Source organism: Macaca nemestrina, chromosome 8 (genome assembly GCF_043159975.1).
Source record: "Macaca nemestrina isolate mMacNem1 chromosome 8, mMacNem.hap1, whole genome shotgun sequence".
Lineage (NCBI taxonomy): Eukaryota > Metazoa > Chordata > Mammalia > Primates > Cercopithecidae > Macaca > Macaca nemestrina.
This window is the reverse complement of record NC_092132.1, coordinates 74,600,331-74,617,654: the sequence shown is the minus strand read 5'-3', so window position 1 is coordinate 74,617,654 and position 17,324 is coordinate 74,600,331. Positions and strand designations below refer to the sequence as shown.

The following is a 17,324-nucleotide window of genomic DNA, read 5'->3' as shown; positions in this document are numbered from 1 at the left end:
TCAACCATTGTGGAAGACAGTGTGGTGATTCCTCAGGGATCTAGAACTAGAAATACCATTTGACCCAGCCATCCCATTACTGGGTATATACCCAAAGGATTATAAATCATGTTGCTATAAAGACACATGCACACTTATGTTTATTGTGGCACTATTCACAATAGCAAAGACTTGGAATCAACCCAAATGTCCATCAATGGCAGACTGGATTAAGAAAATATAGCACATATACACCATGGAATACTATGCTGCCATAAAAAAGGATGAGTTCATGTCCTTTGTAGGGACATGGGTGCAGCTAGAAACCATCATTCTCAGCAAACTCTCGCAAGAAGAGAAAACCAAACACCGCATGTTCTCACTCATAGGTGGGAATTGAGCAATGAGATCACTTGGACACAGGAAGGGGAATATCACACACCGGGGCCTGTTGTGGGGTGGGGGGAGGGGGGAGGGATAGCATTAGGAGATATATCTAATGTAAATGATGAGTTAATGGGTGCAGCACACCAACATGGCACATGTATACATATGTAACAAACCTGCACGTTGTGCACATGTACCCTAGAACATAAAGTATAATAATAAAAAAACCCCACATATTCCTTTTCCCAAATTATTATGTGTATTAACAGACATGTTATAAAGAATATAAGACTAAAGAGAAATGTTTTTATGTTTACTTTATAGGTATTGGTTTGCCTTGAAAAGGGGTTACCATGCAGCTTTTACGTATGACAGCAATACTACTAACTTCATGGAAGAACAAATTGATCTACATAAAGAAGTTATAGATAGAGTGACTGATTTGAGCATGCTCAGACTATTTGAGACCTACCTGGAAGGCTGCCCACAACTTATTCTTCAACTCTACATTCTTCTGGAGCATGGACAAGCGAATTTCAGTCAGTGTAAGTTTTTCTTAACTCCTTGTGTTAGATGGATGCCACTGAGACCTTATGTCAACTATATAAATCTTTGGCTGACTTTAGAAATTTTTAATACTTCAAAAATCATTTATTCTTTTGAAAAGGAAGTACGGGAATATGGTTGAAATATCAAAAAATATATGGGTATATACTGTATCCATCTGCCCAGAAAGAAAACTACTATTGTTAGTTATTTGATGATTCCTTCAGAAAAGTTTTTAAAGCATATGTCCTTTTTTTTTTTTCCTTAACACAAATGGTAACATAAAATAAAAACTGTCTTTGTTTTTTGTGCCTCATAGTATATCTTGGAGATCCGTTCATATTAGTACAGAAAAATTTCCCACATTCATTTTTATTTTCTGCATTGTATTGCAAATTATGAATATACCATAATTTATTTAACAAGCTCCCTATTTGTGTTAATTTAGGTTGTTTCTTATATTTAACCATTGAAAAAATGCTGCAACGAGTCATCTTATGCATAAATCACTTGCATGTAAAAAGTATATCCATTGGGTAAATTCCCAGAAGTGGAATTACTGGGTAAAAGTGTAAATACTAAAAAACTAATGAATGTTTTGCAAGTTGGCCAATGTGTTTGCTGTTTTACAGTAGATTTGCTCGTTAAGGTAAAAATGTTCATTTTTTAAAGAAAAGTTTATTTCTATCTTCCTTTCTGAAAAGTCCTTTTATAGGTAATTAACTTGAGATGTTACAAAACCATTTATTTGCTAAATAATAGTCCCAAATTGCATTAATGACTAGGGTTCCATTTATTCTGGGATTCATTTCAGGGAGTAAGATTGTTATCTTCCCTGGAGTTCTTGCTGTCCTAGACTCACACGTGATATCAGTTAAACAGTGTCTCTGTTCCCATTTTCTTGTAAACCTCTAGAACATAGCCCCTTCTAATATTTTTACCTTTACTTTGATTGTTAGGAAGACACAAAATGATTGTGTGTATGAGATCTCTATTGTGTATGAGATCTTTTTTTTTTGATGCAAATAATTCATGGGTTGGGTTCTATGTGATGCAGAACCCTTAACAGTTCTGTATTATATAGTTCTGAAGTTAGAAGTTCAAAATGTAGATCTTACAGCCTGTATTATGGGAGATCTCATGATGATTCCCAAGGATACATAGCATCTGGACTATCTATGAGATCCAGTGATAGCTATCTTTATGTTCAGTTTTCATCTATATAGTTTCTTATTGAAGTAGGAAATTGAGATAAGTTATTCAAAAATAGCATAAAATGAGATATAATTCAACTGTCTAACAATAGAGAAATTGGTAAATAAATTATTGTAGGCTGTTAATATGGAACATTATGTAGCCACTAGAGTGTTTACAAAGAACTTTTAATGACACAAGAAAGCGATTATAACATAGAATGTAGCCAAAAAACAGTTTATAAAATTTTCTGCCAGCACATTTTTAAGGTTACAAAGAGATTATTATATAGAAAAATATCTGGAAGAAAATATGCAAAATGTTAAGTGTGTCTGCTTCTGGGTGGAGGAATTATGAATGATTGTTTTCATTTAAAAAATACTTTTCTGAATTTCCAAATTTTCTGTAGTAACTATGTACAAAATTATGTTATATGAATTCTGAAATTAAATCAGTAACAAAAAACCTACCAACCAGAAAAAACCTTAGACCAAATGGATTCATAGCTGAATGCTATCAGATGTATAAAAAAGAGCTGTTATCAATTCTACTGAAACTATTCCAAAAAATTGAGGCGGGAATGTTCCCTAATTTATTCTCTGAGGTCAGCATCATTTTGATGCCAAAACCTGGCAGTGACACAAGAAAAAAAGAAACTCCAGGCCAATATCCTTGATGAATATAGACACAAAATTACAAAGTGCTGTGATTATGGCGTGAGCCACCGCACGCAACCTACAATCATTTTGTAGTCTTTGTCATGAGATCTTTGCCAAGGCCTATGTCCAGAATGGTATTTCCTAGATTTTCTTCTAGAGTTTTTATAATTTTACATTTTATGTTTAAGTTTTTAATCCATCTTGAGTTGATTTTGTATATGGTAAAAGCAAGGGGTCCAGTCTCAGTGTTCTAAATATGGCTAGCCTGTTATCCCAGTACCATTTATTGCATAGACAGTCCTTTCCCTGTTGATGTCTTATTTAGTGAACATGGGAGTTCTCTATTTTCTTCACTGATGTCAGTACTTAATGCCAAATAAATTAATAAAAATCTCTGAATTAATAAGTACAGAATTAAGAATAATGTCATTGGACAAAGTTATTTTAGACTGAGGAAAAGGCATAACAAAGGCATAGTTTGACAATGGCACAAATTTAGTTTGAACAGAGTGTAAGATACAGGTTAGGGCAGCAATATGATAGAAAAAATGTTAGAAGCAGGTAGGAAAGTGGGAAATTGGCAAAAATGTCAAATAATAGTGTCAACTAGATGAGAATAGACTATCGTGCCCTCACATTAGGAATGAAAGACCTGTTGACATCTGAAAGACAATTTAGTGAATAAATGTTAAGATCAGGTACACTGCCTTGGAATCCTAGCTCCGCCACTCACTAATCTTACATATTGAAGCAAATCATGTAAACATTTCCCCTATGCTTAAACTAAATGTAGTCTCAACTTAGTTTCCCTTAGCCACATCCCCAAAATGCCCACAGTCACTTGAACATACTAGGGGAATATGTGAGAGAAAGTAAACAAGAGTAGAAAGAGACAGGGAATTTAATCAACTGCAATTAAAATGTCTTATTTTTGCAAATTTTATAAAAATACGTGACAAGGTGAACACATGAGGCTTTGCTAGGGTTGGAAGGAGACTGGGCAAGTAAGAGTCCCTGAAATTTTAGCTTTACCATCTTATTGATATATTCATCTTTGAGGTAACAATATTGATTAGCCTTAAACTTTGATATACTTAATATTCATGTTATGATTTCTAGAGAAATCACCAAAGAATAAAAACAGGGCATATCATTAAAGGATATGAGTTATTAGATTGAAAGAGTGAATAAAAATAGCTCACATCAAGCACATCATTATATCATTTCAGAGAAGCAAAGAAAGATGATTCTAAAAGATTTGAGAGGAAAAAAAAGGTAATGTACTAAAGATAGAAAAACTGAATGGCATGAAATTTGTAACCATAACAGTGAAATTAAAACATAATAGAACAGTAAGTTTAAGGTTTCAATGGAAAACTTTTTTTTTTTTAATTTTGAATTCTATTTCTAGCAAAACTGTATCAAGTATGAGGGTAGAATTAGGATGTTTTGAGATATACAAAGTATCAAAAAATTTTGCTTCTGAGAAATTTTTTTCTGGAAGGCCTGACAAAAGTTTAATCAAAACGTGAGAGTAAACCAAGAAAGATGATAGGAGAACAAGGAAATAGGAAGGCAATGTAGAAGAGAGGTGAAGGGAAGTTGTGGGAAGATTGGAAGCAAGACTTAAGAGCAACTGGCTTAGAGCAGGAGGATAGTGTTCTAAAAAACCAGAAAAATAAAGAACTAGTAGATGTATATAGAAGAGTTTTATTAATTAATTTGAAGATTTTGCTAAGAAATAATTATAGGGTTATGGAAACTAACCAAGTAGGGAAACAAGGCAATTGTCAACTCCAGGAATAATGAAACATTTTAAAAGAAAGGAAATATAGTGTGTTTTTTTTTTTTTTGAAAAGTAAGCAATAAAAACACTGCACTTATGTAGTTATAATAATGTGTATTAGTTCATTCTCATGTTGCTATCAAGAACTGCCTGAGACTGGGTAATTTATAAAGGAAAGAGGTTTAATTGACTCACAGTTCTGCAGTGCTGTGGTGGGGGGTCCTCAGGAAACTTACAAACGTGGCAGAAGGGGAAGCAAACATATCCTTTTTCATATGGTGACAGGAAGAATGAGAGCTGAATGAAGGGGGAAGCCCCTTATAAAACCGTCAGGTCTTGTGAGAACTTACTATCATGAGAATAGCATGGGGGAAACTGCCCCTGTGATTGAGTTACCTCTACTGTGTCACTTCCATGACATGTGGAGCTTATAGGATTACAATTCAAGATGAGATTTGGGTGGGGACACAAAGCCAAACCATATCATTCCTCTCCTGGCATCTCCCGAATCTCATGTCCTCATACTTCAAAACACAATCCTGCCCTTTCCAGCAGTCCCTCAAAATGTTAGCTCATCCCAGCTTTAACCTAAAAGTCCAAGTCTGAAGTCTCATCTGAGACAAGGCAAGTCCCTTCCACCTATGATCCTGTGAAATCAACAGCAAGTTAGTTACTTCCTAGATACAATGTGGGTACAGGCATTGAGTAAATACACCCATTCCAAATGGGAGAATTTGGCCAAAACAAAGGGGCAACAGTCCCCATGCAAGTCTGAAATCCAGTGGGGCAGTCAAATCTTCAAGCTCTGAAATGATCCCCTTTGACTTCATGTCTCAGATTCAGGTCATGCTGATGCAAGAGGTGGACGCCTATGGCCTTTGGCAGCTCTGCCCCTGTGGCTTTGCAGGGTATGTCCCCACTCCAGGCTGCTTTCCTGGGCTGGCGTTGAGTGTCTGTGGCTTTTCCAGGTGCCCTGTGCAAGCTGTTGGTGGAGATACCATTCTGAGGTCTGGAGGATGGTGGCTCTCTTCTCACAGCTCCATTAGGCAGTGCCTCAGTGGGGACCTTGTGTGTGGGCTCCAACCCCGCATTTCCCTTCTGCACTGCCCTAGCAGTGGTTCTCAGTTAGGGATCCACCCCTGCAGCAAACTTCTGCCTGGAAACCAAGGCATTTCCATACATCCTCTAAAATCTAGGTGGAGGTTTCCAAATCTCACTTCTTGACTTCTGTGCTTCTGCAGGCCCAGTACCACTTATAAGGTGCCAAGGCCTGGGACTTGCACCCTCTGAAGCAATGGCTTAAGCTTTACATTGGCCCCTTTTAGCCATAGCTAGAGCTGAAACAACTGGGATGCAGGAAACCGTGTCCTGAGGCTGCACAGAGCACGGGGGTCCTGGGTCCAGCCCACAAAACCATTTTTTCATCTTAGGCCTCCAAGTCTGTGATAGAAGGGGCTGCAGTAAAGGTCTCTGGAATGCCCTGGAGACATTTTTCCCATTGTCTTGGTGATTAACATTTGACTGCCTATTACTTATGCAAATTCTGCAGTGTGCTTGAATGTCTGTTCAGAAAATTGATTTTTCTTTTTTCACAGCATTGTCAGGCTGCAAATTTTCCAACCTTTTATGCTCTGTCACCTCTTGAATGCTTTGCTGCTTAGAAATTTCTTCCACCAGAAACTCTAAATCATCTCTCTGAAGTTCAAAATCCCACAGATCTCTAGGACAGGGGCAAAATGCTGCCAGTCTCTTTGCAAAGCAAGAGTAATCTTTATTCCTGTTCCCTCCAAATTCCTCATCTCCATCTGAGACCACGTCATCCTGGACTTTATTGTCCATATCACTATCAGAATTTTGGTCAAAGGCATTCAACAAGTCTCTAGGAAGTTCCAAACTTTCCCACATCTTCCAGTTTTCTGAGTCCTTCAATTCTCCAGGAAGTTGCAAACTATTCCACATTTTCCTGTCTTCTTCTGAGCCCTCCAAACTGTTCCAACCTCAGCCTGTTACCCAGTTCCAAACTCGATTCCACATTTTTGGGTATCTTTGTTTATTTATTTTATTTATTTATTTATTTATTTTTATTTATTATTTATTTCTTTTTTTGTTTTACTTTAAGTTCTGGGATACTTGTGCAGAATGTGCAGGTTTGTTACGTAGGTATACATGTGCCATGTTGGTTTGCTGCACCTATTATCCCATCATCTAGGTTTTAAGCCCCGCATGCATTAGCTGTTTGTCCTGATGCTCTTGCCCCCTTGCCCCTGATACCCCAACAGGCCCCATTGTGTGATGGTCCCCTCCCTGTGTCCATGTGTTCTCATTGTTCAACTCCCAATTATGAGTGAGAACATGGGGTGTTTGGATTTCCCTTCCTGTGTTAGTTTGCTGAGAATGATGGTTGTTAGTTTGCTGAGAATGATGGTTTCCAGTTTCATTCATGTCCCTGCAAAGGACATGAACTCATTCTTTTTTATGGCTGCATAGTATTCCATGGCATATATGGGCCACATTTTCTTTATCCAGTCTATCATTGATGAGCATTTGGGTTGGTTCCAAGTTTTTGCTCTAGGAAATAGTGCTGCAATAAACATATATGTGAATGTCTTTATAGTAGAATGATTTATAATCCTTTGGGTATATACCCAGTAATGGGATTGCTGGGTCAAATGATATTTCTAGTTCTAGATCCTTGAGGAATCACCACTCTGTCCAAAATAGTTGAACTAATTTAGACTCCCACCAACAGTGTAAAAGTGTTCCTATTTCTCCATATCCTCTCCAGCATCTGTTGTTTCTTGACTTTTTAATGGTCACCATTCTAACTGGTGTGAGTTGGTATCTCACTGTGGTTTTGATTTGCACTTCTCTAATGACCATTATGATGAGTTTTTTTTTCCATATGTTTGTTGGCTACATAAATGTCTTCTTTTGAGAAGTGTCTGTTCATATCCTTCACCCACTTTTTGATGGGGTTGTTTTTTTTTCTTGTAAATTTAAGTTTCTTGTAGATCCTGGATATTAGCCCTTTGTCAGATGGATAGATTGCAAAAATTTTCTCCCATTCTGTAGGTTTCCTGTTCACTCTGATGATAGTTTCTTTTGCTGTGCAGAGCCTCTTTAGTTTAATTAGATCCCATTTGTCAATTTTGGCTTTTATAGCAATTGCTTTTGGTGTTTTAGTCATGAAGTCCTTGCCCATGCCTATGTCCTGAATGATATTGCCTAGGTTTTCTTCTGGGGTTTTTATGGTTTTAGGTTTTAGGTTTAAGTCTTTAATCCATCTTGAGTTAATTTTTGTATAACATTTAAGGAAGGGATCCAGTTTCAATTTTCTGAATAAGACTAGCCAGTTTTCCCAACACCATTTATTAAATAGAGAATCCTTTCCTCTTTGCTTGTTTTTGTCAAAGATCAGATGGTTGTAGATGGTTGTAGACCTGTGGTGTTATTTCTGAGGCCTCTGTTCTGATCCATTGTTCTATATATCTGTTTTGGTACCAGTCATGTTGTTTTGGTTACTGTAACCTTGTAGTATCATTTGAAGCCAGGTAGCATGATGTCTCCAGCTTTGTTCTTTTTGCTTAGGATTGTCTTGGCTATATGGGCTTTTTAAAAATTCCATATGAAATTTCAAGTAGATTTTCTAATTCTGTGAAGAAAGTCAGTTGTAGCTTGATGGGAATAGCATTGAATCTATAAATTACTTTGGGCAGTATGGCCATTTTCATAATACTGATTCTTCCTATCCATGAGCATGGAATGTTTTTTCCATTTGTTTGTGTCCTCTTTTATTTCCTTGAGCAGTGGTTTGTAGTTCTTTTTGGAGAGGTCCTTTGTGTCCCTTGTAAATTGTATTCCCAGGTATTTTATTCTCTTTGTAGCAATTGTGAATGGTGGTTCACTCATGATTGGGCTCTCTGTTTGTCTATTATTGGTGTATAGGAATGCTTGTAATTTTTACACATTGATTTTGTATCCCGAGACTTTGCTGAAGTTGCTTATCAGCTTAAGTTTTTGGGCTGAGATGAGGGGTTTTCTAAATACACAATCATGTCACCTGCAGACAAAGACAATTTGACTTCCTGTCTTCCTATTTGAATACCCTTTATTTCTTTCTCTTGCCTGATTGCTCTGGCCAAAACTTCTAATATCATGTTGAATAGGAGTGGTGAGAGAAGGCACCCTTTTCTTGTGCTGGTTTTCAAAGGGAATGCTTCCAGCTTTTGCCCATTCAGTATGATATTGGCTATGGATTTGCCATAAATAGTTCTTATTATTTTGAGATATGTTCCATCAATACCTAGTTTATTGAGTGTTTTTAGCATGAAGGAGTGTTGAATTGTATTGAAGACCTTTTCTGCATCTATTGAGATAATCATGTGGTTTTTGTCATTGGTTCCATTTATGTGATGGATTACGTTTATTGGTTTGCCTATGTTGAACCAGCTGTGCATTCCAGGGATGAAGCTGACTTGATCATGGTAGATGAGCTTTTTGATGTGCTGCTGGATACAGTTTGCCAGTATTTTATAGAGGATTTGTGCATCGATGTTCATCAGGGATATTGGCCTGAAAATTTCTTTTCTTTCTTTCTTTTTTTTTTTTTTTTTTGTGTCTCTGCCATGTTTGGTGACAGGATGATGCTGGCCTATAAAATTAGTTAGGGAGGAGTCCCTCTTTTTCTGTTGTTTGGAATAGTTTCCCAAGGAATGGTACTAGCTCCTCTTTGTACCTCTGGTAGAATTCAACTGCAAATCCCTCTGGTCCTGGGCTTTGTTTGGTTGGTAGGCTCTTAATTACTGCCTCAATTTCAAAACTTGTTATTGGTCTATTCAGGGATTTGACTTCTTCCTAGTTTAGTCTTGGGAGGGTGTATGTGTCCAGGAATTTATCCATTTCTTCAAGATTTTCTAGTTTATTTGTATAGAGGTGTTTGTAGTATTCTCTGAGGGAAGTTTGTATTTCTATGTCATCAGTGATGATATCCCCTTTAATTTTTTATTGTGTCTATTTGATTCTTCTCTCTTTTCTTCTTTATTAGTCTTGCTAGTGGTCTATTTTGTTAATCTTTTCAAAAACCCACCTTCTGGATTCAATGATTTTTTGAAGGGTTTTTCGTTTCTCTATCTCCTTCAGTTCTTCTCCGAGCTTAGTTGTTTCTTGTTGTCTGCTAGCTTTTGAATGTGTTTGCTCATGCTTCTCTAGTTCTTTTAATTGTGATGTTAGGGTGTTGATTTTAGATTTTTCTTGGTTTCTGATGTGAGCATTTAGTGCTGTAAATTTCCCTCGAAACACTGCTTTAGCTGTGTCCCAGAGATTCTGGTACGTTGTGTCTTTGTTCTCATTGGTTTCAAAGACCTTATTTATTTCTGACTTTATTTTGTTATTTACCCCATAGTCATTTGGGAGCAGGTTGTTCAGTTTCTATGTAGTTGTGCAGTTTTGAGTGAGTTTCTTAATTCTGAGTTCTAATTTGATTGCACTGTGGTCTGAGAGACTGTTTGTTATGATTTTCATTCTTTTGCATGTCCTGAGGAGGGTTTTACTTCCAATTATGTGGTCAATTTTAGAATAAGTGCTATGTGGCACTGAGAAGAATATATATTCTGTTGATTTGGGATGGAGAGTTCTGTAGATGTCTATTAGGTCCTCTTGGTCTAGAGCTGAGTTCAAGTCCTGATTATCCTTGTTAATTTTCTGTCTCATTGATCTAATATTGACAGTGGGGTGTAAAGTCTCCCACTATTATTGTGTGGGAGTCTAAGTCTCTTTGTACATCTCTTAGAACTTGCTTTATGAATCTGGGTGCTCCTGAGTTGGGTGCATATATATTTAGGATAGTTAGCTCTTCTTGTTGCATCGATCCCTTTACCAATATGTAATGCCCTTCTTTGTCTTTTTTGATATTTGTTGGTTTAAAGTCTGTTTTATCAGAGACTAACATTGCAACTCCTGATTTTTTTTTTTTTTTTTTTTTTTTGCTTTCCATGTGCTTGGTAAATATTCCTCCATCCCTTTATTTTGAGCCTATGTATGTCTCTGCATGTGAGATGGGTCTCCTGAATACGGCACATCAATGGGTCTTGATTCTTTATCCAACTTGCCAGTTTGTGTCTTTTAATTGGGGCATTTGGCCCATTTACATTTAAGGTTAATACTGTTGTGTGTGAATTTGATCCTGTCATCATGATGCTTGCTGGTTATTTTGCATATTAGTTGATGCAGTTTCTGCATAGTGTCATAGGTCTTTATATTTTCATGTGTTTTTGCAGTGGCTGGTACCAGTTTTTCCTTTCCATATTTAGTGCTTCCTTCAGGAGCTCTTGTAAGGTATGCCTGGTGGTGACAAAATCCCTCAGCATTTGCTTGTCTGTAAAGAATTTTATTTCTTCTTTACTTATGAAACTTAGTTTGGCTGGGTATGAAATACTGAGTTGAAAGTTCTTTTGTTTAAAATGTTGAATATTGGCTCCCACTCTGTTCTGGCTTGTAGAGTTTCTGCAGAGAGATCTGCTGTTAGTCTGGTGGGCTTCCCTTTGTAGATGACCTGACCTTTCTCCCTGGCTGCCCTTAACATTTTTTCCTTCATTTCAGCCTTGGAGAATCCGATGGTTATGTGTCTTGTGGTTGCTCTTCTTGAGGATTATCTTAGTCATGTTCTTTGTATTTCCTGAATTTGAATGTTGGCCTGTCTTGCTAGGTTTGGGAAGTTCTCCTGGATAATATTGTGAATTTTTTTTTTTTTTAATTTGCTTCCATTCTCTTCATCATTTTCAGATACACCAATCAATCATAGGTTTGGTCTTTCCACAGAGTCCCATATTTCTTGGAGGCTTTGTTCATTCCTTTTCATTCTGTTTTCTCTAATCTTGTCTTCCAGCCTGACTGATTTCATTAAGTTCATCTTCAAACTCTGATATTTTTCCTTTTGGTTGATTGATTCGGCTATTGATACTTGTGTATACTGCACAAAGTTCTCGTTCTGTGTTTTTCAGCTCCATCAGTTCATTTATGTTCTTCTCTAAACTGATTATTCTAGTTAGCAGTTCCTGTAACCTGTTATCAAGGTTCTTAGCTTCCTTGCATTGCATTAAAACATGCTTCTTTAGCTCAGAGGAGTTTGTTGTTACCCACCTTCTGAAGCCTACTTCTGTCAATTCGTCAAACTCATTCTCATTCTCTCTCCTGTTTTGTGCCCTTGCTGGAGAGGAGCCGTGATCCTTTGTAGGAGAATAAATATTCTGGCTTTTGGAATTGTCAGCTTTTTTGTGCTGGTTATTCCTCATCTTTGTAGATTTATCTACCTTTGATCTTTGATGCTAATGACCTTTGGATGTGGTTTTTTGGGTGGGTGTCCTTTATGTTGGTGTTGATGTTGATGTTGCTTTCAGTTTGTTAGTTTTTCTTTTAACAGTCAGGCCCCTCTTCTGCAGATCTACTGGAGTTTTCTGGTGGTCTAATCCAGACCCTGTTTTCCTGGGTATCACCAGCAGAGGCTGCAGAACAGCAAAGATTGCTGCCTGCTCCTTCCTCCAGAAGCTTCATCCTAGAGGGCACCGGCCATATGCCAGTTGGAGCTCTACTGTATGAGGTGTCTGTCAATCCCTGCTGGGAGGTACCCCCTAGTCAGGAGGTATGGGGGTCAGGGACCCACTTGAGGAGGCAGTCTATCCCTTAGTAGAGCTTAAATGTTGTCCTGGGAGATCCACTGCTGTCTTCAGAACCAGCAGGTGGGAACGTTTAAGTCTGCTGAAACTGCACCCACAACCACCCCTTCCCTCAGGTGTTCTGTCCCAGGGACATGGGAATTTTATCCTCAAGCCCCTGACTGGGGCTGCTGTGTTTTCTTCAGAGATGCCCTGCCCAGTGAGAAGGAATCTAGGGAGGCACCCTGGCCATAGCCATTTTGCTGTGTTGTGATGAGTTCTGCCCAATCTGAACTTCTGGGCTTCCTCAACACTCTCAGGGGAAAACTGCCTACTGAAGCCTCAGTGATGGCGCACACCCCTCCCCGCACTGATCATCCAAGCCGACTTCAGACTGCTATGCTGGCAGTGAGAATTTCAAGCCAGTGATTCTTAGCTTGCTGGGCTCCCTGGGTGTAGGACCCACTGAGTGAGACCACGTAGCTCCCTGGCTTCAGTTGCCTTTCCAGGGGAGTGAACAGTTCTGTCTTGCTGGGGTTCCAAGTGTCACTGGGCTAGGAAAAAAAAAAAACAAAACTCCTGCAGCTAGCTTGGTGTCTGCCGAAACAGCTGCCCAGTTTTGTGCTTGAAACCCAGAGCCCTGGTGGTGCAGGCACATGAAGGTTCTCCTGTTCTGTGGGTTGCGAAAACCATGGGAAAAGCATAGTATCTGGACCTGGTAGCACAGTCCCTCATGACTTCCCTTGGCTAGGTGAGGGAGGTCCCTGGCCCCTTGCACTTCATGGGTGAGGTGACACCCCACCCTGCTTCTTCTCACCCTCCATGGTCTGCACCCACTGTCTAACCAGTCCCAATGAGATGAACTGGTATCTCAGTTGGAAATGCAGAAATCACCCACCTTCTGCGTTGGTCTTGCTGGGAGCTGCAGATAGAAGCATTTCATATTTGGCCATCTTAGTCTGGGTTCTCTGTTTTGGGGTATCTTTATAGCAGCACCCCACTTCTGTTACCAATTTACTGTATTAGTATATTCTCATGCTGTTATAAAGAACTGGCTGAGATTGGGTAGTTTATAAAGGAAAGTTTAATGACTCACAGTTCTGCAGTGCTGGTAGGGGCCTCTGGAAACTTACAATCATGTCGGAAGGGGAAGCAAACACATCCTTCTTTACATGGCAGCAGGAGGAAGAATGAGAGCAAAATGAAGGCATAGACCCTTTATAAAACCATCAGATCTCATGAGAACTTACTATCATGAGAATAGCATGGGGGAAATTTCCCCTGTGATTCAATTACCTCCCACATGACATGTGGGAATTATGGGATTACAATTCAAGATGAGATTTGGGTGGGGACACAAAGCCAAACCATATCATAAGGCAAACACCAAATATTTACCAAAAATTTTGATGTTGCTCTTTTGGGTGGATGGGGGAGGGAGAGGAAAATGGAAGAAGTGTGTGTATATATATGTGTATATGTGTTAACATTTCCTTTTCCAAATAGGAAATCAATAAACAGTGTACAAAATACATTAAGCACAATATATATTTTATTCATAAATATGACAATAGATGTCAGGAGAAAAGCTAGAAGAGTTAATAGTGATTTCTTCTGGGGTTTACAATTGAGGGGTGAGGCGATGTAGAGCAAGGTACCATTTTTCTTATATACTCTGTAGAACTTTTTGACTTTTAAAAACAATGTACGAGAGGACTTAAAAAAGTTCATGGGGCTGGGTGTGGTGGCTCATGGCTGTAATCCTAGCACTTTGGGAGGCTTAGGCAGGCAGATCACTTGAGGTCAGGAGTTCAAGACCAGCGTGGCCAACACTGGAAAACCCTGTCTGTACTAAAAATACAAAAATTAGCTGGGCATGGTAGTGGGCACCTGTAATACCAGCTACTCAGGAGGCTGAAGGAGGAGAGTCAATTGAACCCAGGAGGCGGAGGTTGTAGTGAGCCTAGATTGCATCACTGTACTCCAGCCTGGGTGACACAGTGAGACTCCATCTCAACAACAACAAAACAACAACAACAAAAAAACAACAAAACGTTTGGGGAAATGCATATTATGAAAAAAACTGCGAATGGATTTTACATTTTCTTTCTCCCCAGATAAACTCAGTCTAACTTGTTATAATGTGTCTAAGCAGAATCCAATTTGAGGCACTAAGAAGGACAAGATAGCAGTTTGAAAAGTGCCCCATCACAGCAATATGAATTCTGTTAATATTCAAATTGAAGCAAGAACACACATCAAATTTATGGTTAAGCTTGGTTGGAAGAATAGTGAAATCATTGATACTTTATGAATACTTTATGGGGACAATGCCCCAAAGAAATCAGCAGCTTACAAATAGATAACTCATTTTAAGAATGGATGAAACAATGTTGAACACCTTAGTGGCAGATCATCCACGTCAGTACATGAAGAAAAAATTAATTTTGTTTGTTCCTGAATTGCAGAGGACTGACAACAGCAGAAACATTTATAGCCCACACCACAGACATCTCACTTGGTTCAGCACACAGAGTTCTGAATGACATATTACAGTTGAGCAAACTTTTCACTCAGTGGGTGCCCAAACTGTTGCACCCAGATTAGCTGCAGGTAAGAATAGAGCATTCAATGAAAATTTTAAACAAATGGTATTAAGATCCTGAAGCATTTCTTTGAAGAATTGTAATAGTAGATGAAACATGGCTTTACCAGTATGATTCTGAGGACAAATTACAATCAAAGTAATGGCTACTAAGAGGTGGAAGTGGTCCAGTCAAAGCAAGAGTGGATTGGTCAAGAGCAAAGATGCCAAAGTTTTTTGGGATGCTCAAGACATTTAGCTTGTTGACTTTCTGGAGGGCCAAAGAACAATAACATCTGCTTATGGTGAGTATTTTGAGAAAGTTAGCTAAAGCTGTAGCAGAAAAATGCCCAAGGAAGCTTCACAAGAGAGTCCATCTCCATCATAGCAATACTCCTACACCTCCTCTCATCAAACAAAGGCAATTTTGTGAGAGTTTTGATGGGAAATCATTAGACATCCACCTTAAAGTCCTGATTTGGCTTTTTTTTTCTTTTTTCTTTTCTTTTCTTTTTTTTTTTTTTTGAGACAGAGTCTGCTCTGTTGCATGGGCTGGCGTGCAGTGGCACGATCTTGGCTGACTGCAAGCTCCGCCTCCCAGGTTCACACCATTCTCCTGCCTCAGCCTCCTGAGTAGCTGGGACTACAGGTGCCCGCCACCACGCCCAGCTAATTTTTTGTATTTTTAGTAGAGACGGGGTTTCACCGTGTTAGCCAGGATGGTCTCGATCTCCTGACCTGGTGATCAACCGGCCTTGGCCTCCCAAAGTGCTGGGATTACAGGTGTGAGCCACCACGCCCGTCCTGATTTGGCTTTTTCTGATTTCTTTTTGTTTCCTTAAAAAAATCTGTTAAAAGGTACCCATTTTTCTTGAGTTAATAATGTAAAAAAAGACTGCATTGACATGGTTAAATTTCCAGGACCCTCGATTCTTTAGGGATGGACTATGTGGCTGGTATCATGGTTTATAGAAATGTCTTGATCTTGATGGAGCTTATGTTAAAAAATAAAGTTTATATTTTTTGTTTTTATCTTTTAGTTCCATTTTCCATGAACTTTTGAAAGTCCCTTTGTGTATGTGTTAATTTGATAAAAATTAAAACTGATTATAAAAAAGATATCATGGGGCAATTTAGGGGAAAATTATGTTTTAACTAAAATGTTTTTGAATTAAAAAGACAAGTTTTTTTTTTTCAGGACTTCAGAGTTTTATTATTACTCAAGTCAGTCTTCCTCAGCATTTGGGGATCAGAGTTTTTTGTTTGTTTGTTTTGAGACCGAGTCTCTCTCTGTCACCCAGGCTGGAGTGCAGTGGCGTGATCTTGGCTCACTGCAACCTCTGCCTCCCGGGTTCGATTGATTCTTCTTCCTCAGCCTCCTGAGTAGCTGGGACTATAGGCGCACACCACCATGCCCGGCTAATTTTTATAATTTTAGTAGAGATGGGGTTTCACCATATTGGCCAGGCTGGTCTCGAACTCCTGACCTCATGATCTGCCCGCCTTGGCCTCCCAAAGTGCGGGAATTACAGGCGTGAGCCACTATGCCTGGCCTGGGGATCAGGGTTTTTAAGGACAACTTAGTGGGTAGGGGAAGCCTGTGAGCTGGGAGTGCTGATTGGTCAGGTCAGTGATGAAATCATAGGGAGTAGAAGCTGTCTTCTTGTGCTGAATCAGTTCTTGGGTGGGGGCTACAAGATCAGATGAGCCAGTTTATTGATCTGGGTAGTGCCACCTGATCCATCAAGTGCAGGGTCTGCAAAATATCTCAAGCACTGATCTTAGGAGCAGTTCAGGTAGGGTCAGAATCTTGTCACCTTCAGCTGCATGACTCCTAAACCATAATTTCTAATCTCATGGCTAATTTGTTAGTCCTACAAAGGCTGTTTAGTCCCCAGGCAAGAAAGAGGCTTGTTTTGGGAAAGGCCTGTTATCTTTTTATAAACTAAAAACTAGAAACTATGCTCCTCCCAAAGTTAGATCAACCTATGCCTAGGAATGAACAAGGAGAGCTTGGAGGTTAGAAGCAAGATGGAGTTGGTTACGTCAGGTCTCTTTCACTGTCTAAGGTGTAATTTTTCAGTGGCAATTTCAGTCCCTCTCTTTAGGTTTTATACCTCTTAATCTTAAGGTGTTGGCTAATGAAGATGGAAAAAGGGCGAAGACTTCTCTAACTTACTCCTGCTGATCAGGGGCATAGTGGTGGTAGGTGTTGACCCCAAGGTGAGAGGAGTGGAACCACTTTGCAACTTTCTGATCATATTCACACAGAGCAGGCTGGGCTTCCAAGGCTTGCATGTTAAAGGCGTTAGTATTGTCATCTATAGTTTTAGTACAGCATTTAAGGGAGTAGCATACTATAAGCTAAATGATGAGCTCTAAGATAAGGAGTGCAATTCCCAGTTTTAAAAGTAAAAATCTGAGAGCATTAGTTTGGGAACTTGTAGCCCACAAAGAATTTAGGATTTTGTCCAAACTGCAGAAAAAAACTCAAGAACAGTTAACAACAGGTGTTCTATAGTTTTTTCTTTTGAAGCATA

At 39.0% G+C, this 17,324-nt stretch overlaps 1 protein-coding gene across 7 annotated transcripts in view; it reads left to right on the top strand.

Annotated features, from left to right (window-relative positions):
- Nucleotides 1–17,324, top strand: part of LOC105483600 (XK related 9) — a 170,194-nt gene that overhangs the window by 97,093 nt on the left and 55,777 nt on the right. For all 7 annotated transcript variants that reach the window (XR_011606952.1, XM_071068127.1, XM_011744554.2 and 4 more), the window contains one exon: nucleotides 691–911. Coding sequence is in view for 6 of the 7 variants with exons in the window: in XM_071068127.1 (XP_070924228.1) it covers nucleotides 691–911 (221 nt within the window). In the remaining variant the exon portion in view is untranslated. The remainder of the gene's footprint in view (nucleotides 1–690; nucleotides 912–17,324) is intronic.